Source organism: Diadema antillarum, unplaced genomic scaffold, assembly GCF_040938485.1.
Source record: "Diadema antillarum isolate AM-2024a unplaced genomic scaffold, OU_Dant_1.0 seq00000085_RagTag, whole genome shotgun sequence".
Classification (NCBI taxonomy): domain Eukaryota; kingdom Metazoa; phylum Echinodermata; class Echinoidea; order Diadematoida; family Diadematidae; genus Diadema; species Diadema antillarum.
This window is the reverse complement of record NW_027271177.1, coordinates 599,494-612,276: the sequence shown is the minus strand read 5'-3', so window position 1 is coordinate 612,276 and position 12,783 is coordinate 599,494. Positions and strand designations below refer to the sequence as shown.

The 12,783-nt window shown below is 37.8% G+C and overlaps 1 protein-coding gene across 1 annotated transcript in view; it reads right to left on the bottom strand.

Moving 5' to 3' along the window:
- Window positions 1–12,783, bottom strand: part of LOC139726465 (transient receptor potential cation channel subfamily M member 3-like) — a 30,844-nt gene that overhangs the window by 16,631 nt on the left and 1,430 nt on the right. Inside the window, exons 2-8 of the mRNA XM_071637421.1 lie at window positions 6,424–6,518; window positions 4,977–5,133; window positions 3,959–4,172; window positions 3,108–3,247; window positions 1,435–1,612; window positions 700–874; window positions 33–156 (exon numbers count right to left, since the gene is read on the bottom strand). Coding sequence (XP_071493522.1) covers window positions 33–156; window positions 700–874; window positions 1,435–1,612; window positions 3,108–3,247; window positions 3,959–4,172; window positions 4,977–5,133; window positions 6,424–6,518 — 1,083 coding nt within the window. The remainder of the gene's footprint in view (window positions 1–32; window positions 157–699; window positions 875–1,434; window positions 1,613–3,107; window positions 3,248–3,958; window positions 4,173–4,976; window positions 5,134–6,423; window positions 6,519–12,783) is intronic.

The window sequence follows — 12,783 nt, the reverse complement described above, 5'->3', positions numbered from 1 at the left end:
AACATTTCCAGGCTAGCTCTGTCAGGGCTTACCATGTTTCTCTGCCTCACGACTTCTAGAAGTTCCTGTAGAATCTTATTGCATATGTTCTTCTCCCTCGGGAACGTGTCACATATCTTCTTTTTTAGCTGCTCCTGAGCCTCCGAAGACATTTGTCTGTAATGGATAGAATCAACAGCATGGATTTCTCATATATTTTTTTGTTTTCGTCCGTCTGTGATAAGCAGAAATTGGCATCAGAGGCTGCACAAAAACTTGAAAGACGCAATCTGCAGTTATCCTGACTTTTGATATTATTTTAGGCGGAGAAGTCTACAGCTATCTTTTTTTTTTAATTCAAATTCAAATTCAAATTCAAATTTATTTCACATGCTAAAAAGAAAACATCACGTTCACAATAAAACAGAAGGAGATTAATTATGATTAGATTGTGACAAAATTCAATGGAATATGGTAATTAGTGAATTATAGTGAGAGAATTAATTGATATTGTAGACACTGGTAGAAGCCTGTATGTAGCCACCTGCAATAAGTGAAGGTAGATGCATTCACTTCATCCATAAACCTCAGATATTCATGGAACAGTTTAATGTTTTCCATCTGTTTATCTTCTCCTTCTTGCCATTGCTACTGTTCATTTAGACTTATGTGGTGCCATTATTATGACATTATTACTATGACATGCTAAGTATGTCTGACCCTGTTTTCGATGAGCTGTGCCTGTAGGCGTACGCGATGAGATCGGCGGCGCGACCGCTGCCTTCGGCGATGACAACCGGAATGGGCGGATCATGGGTGACGTTCTCGAGCACGACCCTGATAGTATTGAGACCTCCCTCAAGAGCGACGCATACGGCAGGAACCCCTCGATCACCTGGTCGACAACAGGAGAAGAGAGAAGAAGGAAGGTAAACAGTGACATTCATAGTGGCCAAGCATATAGATGCTTTCTTTTTGCAGCAAGAAAAGGTACTGATAACTCAACCGAGATGATTCAAATGGTATTCATCCGAGATATTCGATCAAATCACTTCGCCTTGAGGTGCCAATTGGATTTTTTAAATACACAATAAAAGGAGGGAGGGGGGAGGGGTGTGTAGAGGTTGGGGGATAGAAGGTGAGAAAAGAGAGGAAACGATAAGGACCGATAGGTTCATTTATTCATTCATTCATTCATTCATTCATTCCAATAGAAACATATGAATATCTTACTGAAATTGAATACATAAATTACATCACAATACATAAAGAGAAGTTTACAGAATATTTTTAATTAGACGGAAATGTTGGAAATGGGGATTAATGCTAAAAAGCAGAGCCTGTAGGGTGCACCTCCTACACGTAATCCAACAAATTATATTATGATTGATATAATAAAATAATACTAAATGTTGCTATATACTAAATGTTTTCGAGTGCAGATTTTCTTCTTACTGGTGGCATCAATTTTCTTGCTCGAGATGAGTTTTTCAAGCTTCGATCTCAGCGAGATCTCGACGCCGTAGTGGCCAACGGATCCATCATCAACCAGGATGAAATGGGTGTGGTTTGGATCCAGTGACGCCCCCGATCCCCGATCCGAACTGGTCAAACGATAGTGTTTGATCCTTTGCTGTATAAATAAAGAGAAAAATCAGTAACTCTATGTACCCTCATCAAATTGATATTGACGTTGATAAAGATGTCTTGTTAACAATCTCATCCCTCGCAAACGTCTTGAACCAAATGTTTTGACCCCGTGTACATTGTACACTATGGCCAATTATGAAGATAAATGCCAAGAAATGATTAAATGATAATAAAGGCAAAGTTCTGTGTGATAGCGGCCAAAATACCGAGGAGGCTACCGGGTCTCATAACAACTGACATTGCACACTTTTTATTTGTTTTCAATACTTTTTTTCTTTCAATAATTTGTCTTCAGCAACATACAAACTATGCAAATATTTTGTAAGCTCATACCGTTGTACAAAGTAACAGAATACAGTAGTAACACATTTTTTGACCCAAATAGCAAAAGTACTTATACACACACACACACACACACACACATATATATATATATATATATATATATATATATATATATATAATCATATATATATATGTATATATATATACATAAGCTCCCACCTTCACCTTTGATACTCTTTCCAAATTCAATGACAGAAGACTAAATTTGTCCTGTCTGACGTCAGTAATACAGCTGTAGATTAATGTCAATCAGGTGAACATGACGCATATTATATAATGCATAGCGTCTCTACCATAATTTTGTCTGTCTATATCGATTTATCTATCTATCTACGTATCTTTCTCTAATATACACAAAGCATGCTTTCAGTTAGGTTCTTCAGACTACACCTTGAGCTCTCACGAAATGTAAAGACCGTTTGATTTGTTTTTTTCTTTCTCCCTCTCTTTTGTTACTTCTGCTTCACGCATCTTCTATGCTTAATCCATGCCGTTGTGTATTTGCCTACTTTCTGACTGGTTCTTCTACGCTGACCGTAGCGCTTTGATATTCTTCACTTGTTAATAATATTGAATTTGAGTCGAGTTGTATATGTGAAATGTGGGGATAAATGTGAACTAAAATGAAATAAAAATGGAGATTCCAGTATGTCATGTATTGCATTCAGTTTTCCAAAAAAGAGCGAGCTTGTAGGCAGCTCTGTCATTGTTAAAGGGGAAGGCTAGTAACTGATCAGTGGGAATCAGTGGAAATGCTGGTAGATGATTGTTCCAATCCTTATGGGATTCATTCAAGAGTTCATTGTATATCTATTGTTGTGTGAAAATGATTTGCTTCAGAACGGTCTCATATTCAAGTAATGTACAGATTAATGCTCCGTCACTGACCAGGGACGCTAACCTGGAAGCATTAAACTGCACATTACTTGAATATGAGACCATTCTGAAGCAAATAATTTTCACACAACATTAGATATACAATGAACTCTTGAATGAATCCCATAAGGATTGGAACAATCATCTCCCAGCATTTCCACTGATTCCCACTGATCAGTTACTAGCCTTCCCCTTTAAGGCCTGTGCCAACCATGAATAGTTTTAAGAGTTTTAAGAAACAAGAAGTCCCTTACCACTGTCGACACTTCGGACCGTGTTTCGATGAGATCCTCTCTGTTGTCGACGATGCCCCACGACACGACCCCGATGGCGGTGATTTTCTGGCGGGATCGTAGCGTGTGCTCTCGTACGGCTCTTCCTACGTGTCGCATAACACCTAATGCGGGCAAAACAACATAAATGAACTTGAAAATAGGCAGATAAAAAAGGTGTGATAAATCATCTAATTTGTATATATACACACACACACACACACACACACACATATATATATATATATATATATATATATATATATATATATATATTAATATATATACATATATATTATAGCAAATGTGGTATTGTATGTTGATATGTTTCCGTTTCAGTTTTTGTGATGTCTCTGTATGAATTTGCATGTAGTTTTGTTCTAGTATCCAATGAACCAAAATTTGCATTGTGGACATAAAGTAAATCAATCTATCGATTAAAAAGTGTACCGCAGCTCAAACTTTACCACTACTGACCTGGCTACTAATTTGCCTTTGCCTATTGAGAGTTTGCTTATAAGCATATTCATTGACACGTTCACAGTAATGTACGGTCTTCGATCAAGGGCAGCCTCTTCAGTGCCGCCATACTGCTCTACCAGAGGGCCCTGCCGTTATTTTACCCTAGCGTTGCTATGGTACCCATTTATACAACTGGGTCGAGAGGGATATGATTGGTTAAAACGTCTCGTCCGAGAACGTAGGCACTTGACGGGATTCGAACTCGGGATCTCCGAATGAAAGTCAACAATCTTAAATCCACTTTGCCACAGCGCCCCCACACATTCATCAATTTAACCAGTGGGATTAGGACCGAACTTGTAGTTCATCCTGACCTGTGTGGGTGCCACCTGTCAGGATCCAGGCATCGGTTGAGACAGCTACACGAATGATGCCCTTGCTGAAGATCCTCTTCAGTTTGGGCTGGAGCACAAAGTCTTTTGCCCCGCCTGTGACCTCGATGAGAAGCTTGGGCACCTTCAGTCCCCACAGGTCGGTGAGGAGGTTGAGCACGTCTTCGGCCGGTGTGTCGTGAGCGAGCCGTACGTACTGACAAAGGGCAGAAAACAGGATCACAAACAAAGAAAAACGGCAACAACGGTGTTACTTTCTTTCCTATTGAATATAATTTATCATCATTTTCTATTCAAATTCTGACGCAGATAGATGAGTACACACACACACACATAACCACACACACACACACACACACACACACACGCACACACATTGGAAGTACCAATGAATGAATGAACACTCTGACAACTAAAGGTCCGACACGTATGGATGACCGTTAGCCAATTTCTTTTTTTTTAATCGTTTTCATAATGCAATATCATCACTAAAGATGTAATAGGTTGACGTGGTATTGGCTGCTGCCTGCGTCGCACTGTGTGTGAATTCAAGGCCCAAAAGTGCATCGAAAAGTCAACTTGTTGAAGCTTGCCTGTATACTCCTTCTTATGGATGACAAGGCAAGAAGAAGACTTTTTAAGATTAGCCTTGACACTTTCTAAGGATGAGTAGTCAAGAAGGCGACCTAATAGAATTGACCAAGACGATTTTTCTTTTCCTCGAATAAGGCTCTCGGGATAAGTTTGAGATGTCATCCTCTTGTCTACTCCTTCTGAACTAGGACCCAGCCGATTTTCGACCAGCTGTTTTCACCCATATCGTCATTATGAAGACGCCTTGACGAATTCGGATAAGTCATCCTCGCGCAAAGGCGAGGTCTGAGAAATGGCCCACCGGTCCTCTCGGCCACAGCAATGCACTTTTGATTTTGACACTTGTTTCAGCAATTCGCCCTCTCTCCGCAATTGTAATCTTCGGCAGAAACAAGACGTAACGTACCTTTGCCCGAGTGGCGGTCAGTGGTCCCTGGAACTCCAGATCACCGTATGCATCGGTCTTCAGGGCCTTCGTGTGTGTCTCCGGCTTCCATTCGTCGCCTCCTTCCACGTCTTCACTCTCATCCGTGTGATACCGGCAAAGACGACCGCACTGGCATCTGAGCGAGAGAAAGGTTGATAGCCAGCAATTCACCTTTGAAGTGATGGCATAGTTTTGGCAGGTTGTGGTCTGAATAAAAGGTGGGACCCATCTTTTATGAGGATCATTTTGTTTGGGGATATTTCAACCATTTCAAAACCAATATTCATCAAATCACTTATAGGATATGAAAGTTCATACAATATTACGAGGAATTCAAAGTTTATTTGATGAATATATCTTTTGAAATGACCGAGATATCCAAAAATAAAGTCGTCCTCATAAAAGATGGGACCCATCGTTTATAAGGACCACAACCAAAACTAATCATCTCTTTAAGATTATGGAATGACACTTATAAACAAAGAAATAAAGAACACAGCCATCGGTTTTTAAATGTGTAAAGAGTGTGGTACTATGTTTGTTTTAATTTTCTTGTGTCATTTCATTTGCAAAGCTTTGTTTTTCACTTCGCTTCCAATTATATGGGGGAGGGCTGAGGTTGTAATCAATATTAACGTACACTTTGCTTGAATACGTAAATGTAAGTTCAATAATTTCAGTGAAAACAGAAATCTGTATACCACAACAAACGTCATTGCTGAAGCACTGATTACATGAGTCAAAAAGTCTAGTAACCCGCCTATAAACCCCGAATCTGCGGTATAGCCATAGTTTGCATCACATAACCACAGGCCTTAATCTTTGTCGCTTTTGATCTGGCAAGCATGACGCGTCAATATTCTACTGGGTATGTTTCAGTCCCTGATGTTGTCTATCCCCCTTGTTAACATCCCTTTCTGCTGGTACTAACGGCGGTGTTTCCGTAAGCTTAAAGGCATAATTTACCATTTGCAGATGAAACAAAAACCCAGCATTAGTGCTTGAAAATAGTTCTACAATGTGAGTTAAGGGATAGAAACAACCAATGTAAAGATTTGAACCAGTATAATCGACGTTAAGTATTGTTAAATAAAGAAAATGTGAACAACAGATATAATAAAAATGTTTTCAGGTAAACCGTCTACAGTTATGGTTTAATGAGAAAAATAGCGATATCTCCTTATATTTTAGGCTTTATTGCAAAAATAATTTATATGGTAGGACGTTTTGTGATACAATTGACCTACACATATGCATCAAATGTGATATTTTGAACATTTTCTGAAATCACTGCTCCCAAAAGTAAACAGGACCATTAAGTTTCTTCCGAACCCCCATCCCCTTGGGTGCACCTGTACAGAGGTTGTCAGAACAGGAAATCATTGATTACATTTGTAATAAACAGTTCCAATGAAATCGTACTCACAAGGTCTCGTCTGATGGTGAAGGGACAGAGTGCACACACTCTCTCTTGTAGAAATTCTCCTTGATGTACGAGGCCTCATCTTTCGTCTGGATTGCCTGCACGGAGATTGGGAGAGCGGGAAGTGCGCATAGCAACGGTTACCAGGCAATCTTCCGATGAAATAATGAATCGATGATGTTATTACATTGCATGTGATATCAAGAGATTTCATAGTATAACAGTCATAAAGTGACGTAACATTTGTTTACTTTTTTTCTTCATAAGTTGGGATCTTACTTTAGAACTGATAAGTTATTTCATCTTGTGGCGATAGAGAAAAAATATTTGTAAGAACTCGAACATGTTGGGTCTAAAATAATTTACCAAAGAGGAGAGTGTTTCATGTAGAAACAGGCAATGGTAGGTGAGTCGGGGAGCTCCCTCCAAGCTGGTTGACGAAGGACAGTAACCATTGTATCGAAAGGACGCGAAAATATTCTTTCGGGCGAGAAAAAGCAGTGCAATGAAGCAATGTGGCAAGAGACTACTCTCAACTGATACTGTAATAATACTTTATGCCCGATACTGAGAAAAGAGAACAATTCTTTGATTTTTTTTTTGAATCACGAATTGTATGAAGAGTGCAACCTGAAGTAAAGCTAATCAAAGTTTAATCAAAACTTAAAATCTCTACTCCAGCAAATTGGCAAGCCTTCTCGTTCTTGTCTTATCATTATCACGAAAATATTGAGGGGATTGATGGGCTTTACCAAAGTATATATTCCTCGAAAAATATGAATATGTCCTTGTGGTTTGGTCTCAACCTGCCACCTTTAACGTGAAGTGCATTTTCAGCACACACCCGTAACACTTGTTAAAAGTGTGTGAAAACTGATACTCAAACAGACACACAGACAATCAACAGACAAACAAACACACACCGTCATGCACCATATCTATAAATAATCAAAAGGCTTGGAAACTAATGACGTTGAGAACACGTCAGAACAAACGATGGGATGCACAATCGAGTTGATGGATCAAAAGGTATGCATCTACTCAAACTTGCATGACAAAATATGTTGCATACAGCGTGTCAATTTTATTCTGTTGTATAATTATCATCATGCATTCTGTTGCAGATAAACAAGGCTTTGCAATACGTCAGAAAATGAGGTCACTGCGTGGTTGCTACCACTATTACTGGTCATCTTGGCGGAGATAAATTTGAGGCAGTAACAATACGCAAAATTAATCATATTAGAGCACTGGGTAATGACACAATGCCAAGCAGGACAATAGTTCTAGCCATATGAGACAAACACACAACACATGCAGCGTCATTGAGGGAAGTGTTTCCTGGTTGTTGTTCTCAGTTTATTCCTAGAACATGAAAAAAAAGTATTAATGCTTCGTTCCTGGTAACCACCCAGAAGCTTTATTAATAACAAACATTTTGCTATACGGAGTGCAGTGCAGTGACGGTACAGAGAAAGAGAAAGAGAAAAAGAAAGAGAATAATAAATCCATCTGAGAAATATGTCTACTGTCACATCAGGGCATGGAAAACAAATATTAGGGTCATTGTCAATTTGAACTAAGAACTAAAAAAAAATGTAAATTATTGCCTTGTGGACAGGAGACCATCTGTCATGTTCCACTTTTTTTTTATAAAGTTAAGCCATGAAAAATGAAAACAATGAATAATATGAAATTATAGTTTGTTATTATGAAAAAGCATACAAATTACTGTCACCGTGTAAAACTTCTGAAGAAATCTCGAATCTACTTCTAGCCTACTTTCTGGACAACTCAACAATATCGAATTTCGTTTCCTTTTTGTTTCGTTTCGTTTCGTTTCGTTTCGTTTCGTTTTGTTTTGTTTTGTTTTGTTTTGTTTTTGTGTGTGTGTTTGAATGTTCTTCTTTTGTGTCATATTTGCGGAGTTTTGTCGGTCAATCAGCCGATAACGCGCTGTGAATAACTCACTATTAAGCTTCCCGGATAGAACGTATTACCGTCTCCTAGTAACGCTATGATGACACAAAGAGAGCAGACTTTTTTGAATGACGTACACATTATTCTCAGCTAGACTCGCTCTGGTGACCGTCGACGAGCATAATTGGGAAAACTTTGCAAAGCGTTATGGGGCATTGTTTTTATTTGAGCGGAAAGTTAAGACACTTCAATCATTATTATTATGACGTTCTTAAAGTAACTTACAGTTACAATAACGATAATAATAACAACGATGAAATGATAGTGACAATAATAAAAACGGCAATGATAATGGTAGTGATGATTATGATAAGAAAGATTATGGAAATATTAATATCAATAACAATTGGAAAATGATAACAATAGAAGTGGTAACAATACAATGCAGTATAATCGAGGTAATTCAACAACAAAAAAAGATATAAAAGCATATAAGCCTATCTGAATGTGATTGCATTAGCTGCTAAACGTTTGTTTTGCGCCATTTAGACTTTGACCAAGTGGGGAAAAACGGTAATGATAATTATGATAATGTCAGTAACAAAAACAAAATGATACTAATGATAATAACATTGCAATATAGTGCAAACAAGGTAGTTAAACAAAGGAAAGACCAAAAAAATGCTTGGTTTTACATGTAACTTGCATTAGTTGCTACATGTTATGTTTTGTTCCATTAAGATTTTTGACCAACTGGGGCTGTTGTAGCCTTTTTATCTGCCATCAATGCGTTTATTTCATTGGAAAGATGTAAATATTCAAACATGTAATTTAATGATATAGCCATGGAATACAGAGTAAGTTCAAGACCAAAATTGATTAATTTATGTCACCACCCAATTACATTTCCACAGCAAACACCTCTTTGCATACCTCATATTGCGTAGAAGCCATCACAGCGCTATAGAAATGGTTCATGTTTTTGTTTATGTACATCATGAATATTCGGCAACCCGAAATGAACCAAAAAATAAGACAGTGAAGTTGTGTCTACGGTGACTCAATGTGAAGTATCTAAAGCAATGAACTGCAAACGATTAGTTTTCCAAGTTTTCTCAAGCGATGAGAACTTTAAAGGAGAGGGGTCTCCATGACAACAAACTCTACAGGTGACTCATACCCTCATTCACTGAGCATGCCTCGATGAATGAGTCGTTGCCCCCTCCCCCCCCCCCCCCCCCTTTCATGCTGCATACTCATCGTCTGTATTTATGACGTGTAGAGTGTCAGTTCAAATGAAGTAGAAGTCGGTGCGGTGATCTAGTGGAACTGGCTCACCCATGAAGTGACACTTCAAACAATAACCATGATAACACAACAAAACATGGGAGGGGAAACTGATATCAACGGCAGCCACTATTGCTGGTATATCACAGGGAGCAGTGATCCTGAAATATCCTATTGAAATTAGGGTATAATGAAACCTCCAAGCTACCATGCAATATTGGTGCATGTTAAAAGGAAGTGACTGTTATTGCAAATGAAAACCCCACGTGCATGGCATTCTTATACTCATTGTTCGCTTCCTCCACATTTAGGAAGGACGAGTATGGAATGCCATCATAGTCTTTCCTTGGAGTAACAATTATATTGTTCAGGGTAATGTTTTTTAACAAATTTTGGGACAGTTGCATTACCATTTTCTTTCCATATTTTGCCATTGTTGTAGTGGTTAAAAAATGCCCCCCTAGTATCAAAAAGTAATTTGCCCAAACCCAGTTGGCCCCAAAAATACTGACATCAAAGCTCACGATATTATAAAGACAGCTCAAACATCATTAATATAGGTTTTCCCGGTCAATTTCATACTTTTGTCACTCAAATTCATTAATGTGCATTCAAATTCACGCAGCGCACGCACGCGATAATATTCGGGCATTCAAATTCAGAATCCGAGCGATCAATTTCATTTATGGGCATTCTATTTCGTTTTCGTGAAATCAAATTCACGATTGGGCATTCAATTTCAAAATGCGAGCACCAACTTTCCTACTCGTGCATTCAAATTCATGCGATAGTCACGTGATAGTCCCAAAGAGCTTGTTTGGAGCGTTCAAATTCATTTTTAGGCGATCAAGTTCCTACTTCGTGCAATCAATTTAACGAGGAAAATGGAGTAGACTTTTAAGAAAGAGAAAAGGGCCAACACAACCAATAAAGGCTTGCATATAGTGTAATTATGATTGTTTACAGGTTCTACATTGTTCTCTGTTCATGTATTCTTTGTTATCCATCTCAATAAGTTTCAAATTGCAATGTCCAATCAGCAGTGCATCCAAACAACACAACGACTAGTAATCATATTTCTTGGTGATACTGCATGCTGACAACGCCCCAACACCAACCACATAATCATGATAATCACAATTCATCAATTTAAAGACAAACTGACACACAATGGTCTCACATAGTCCCGCAAAAGTAAATCAATAAGACAGCAATACACAACAAACAACACGTATAAAAAGTATCAGTTTCAATAGAGTCGAAATTGTTTTTTTTTTCCTCGAAAGTGTCAACCAACCCTCCGTATTATGCTCGTCTGTAGGCCTATACAGTGCCTAATTTTTGTTTGTTTGTTTCATTTTTCATCGAAGAAGATGGCTGGATAACCCATATTCAGCTGCAAATGCTGGTCTTCCATAATATGGGGTCGAGTTTGATGTTCTGCTCTTTGCGATGAATAAATAAAGTGGGATCTTTTACGTGCATGAGTTGTGACTCTCTTACACATGGGACCTCCATTTTATGTCCAATCCGAGGGACATGTGCGTGTATATTCCTATTTGCTAAGCGCGAGTTCAAAATTGTCAATGAACAGGTGGACCTCTACTGCAAAATAAATAATCATCATAAATCCCAATATATTCAAAGCCAATTGAGAAACACATGCATACACGACCCCAAACTAACTAAATTCAGGACTTCATTTAAATTGAATGCAGTTATTTGGAACATGGTTGCCTATTCACGAATTTGAATGACCGACGAGATTCCGTCGCCAGCTTGACATGAATTTGACTGCTCATTGATGAAATGCGTGCTCCTCTCTTAAATTTGAATGCTCCGATAGTGAATTTGAATGTTCCGATAGTGAATTTGAATGCTCCGATAGTGAATTTGAATACTCCGATAGTGAATTTGAATGCTCGGATAGTGAATTCGAATGACCGGATTTTGAATTTGATTGCTGATTCAGTGCTGCGAGCGTGGAATGCGTGAAATCGAATGCTCGGAATACGAACTTGAATGACAAAAGTATGAAATTGACCGGGAAAACCTATATTACATGACAAGGTATTATGCTTATAAAATGTTTCTACGGAAGAGCTCGTTGTCATCTACATTCAACATGAAGTCTTTAATAGTAGTAGTAGTAGTAGTAGTAGTAGTAGTAGTAGTAGTAATAATAATAATAATAATAACGATAGTAATGATGATGTTATTATTATTATTATCATTATCATCATTATTATTATTATTATTATTATTATTAATAAAAACAATAGTAATAATGATAATAATGGTAATGATAATAATAATAATGATAACAATAACATCAATAGTAATTCTTATATAGCGCATTTCAGGCTTGAAAAGAATTTCAATGCGCTTTACAAACAAATTATACCATAACACAAATATAACAACAAAAATTGCAATCTACCAAATGAAATGTATTACTCTACAATAACTATTTTTTATACATGCATAAAGGGTCAGAGTTGCCAATAAATCTGACATAATTACAATAATAAGTTCAAATTCAACAAATATATGCTATTTGTATAAATGAATTATTTTTATGATCTTGTTTGAATTTTAAGTTATTCAAAGCTTTTTGAAACAAGCGTGTCTTACATGTCTTATGAGCGAAAAGTCTCTCCCAAGACTTTCATAACAGGGTCCCTGCCTGAAAAACTTATTCAATACAACATTAGCAATTCTATTGTTTTCAAACAACGAGTACTCTGTTTCTTTACCATCCATTCTTGAAATAACGGGTGACAGTACTTTTAGAAAGCTAACCTAGGCATTGACCGTAATTACTAAGAAAGAATTTTCCCAATTGTACAACATCCCATTTCTCCCCCTATTGCGATCAGACGGGTACCTGTCCTTCAAGACTTTAATGAGACACCCCTGTAAGGTTTGAGTCACGTTTCCACGAGTGGGATTCTAGCATCCTGTTCTAGCAACAGACTCGGGGATTCCTAGCACAGAGACTGAGGAAAGGACATGCGTATATTTGTTTTTTGTGTTTTTGGGGGGTGTTTTGTTTCGTTTTGTTTTGTTTATCCTTAGGGGTGTTCTTGTTGTTGTTTACAGTGAAACAGGTTTTAGCTGACGAACACATTGAGAGTGGAAACATACATTGTGGAG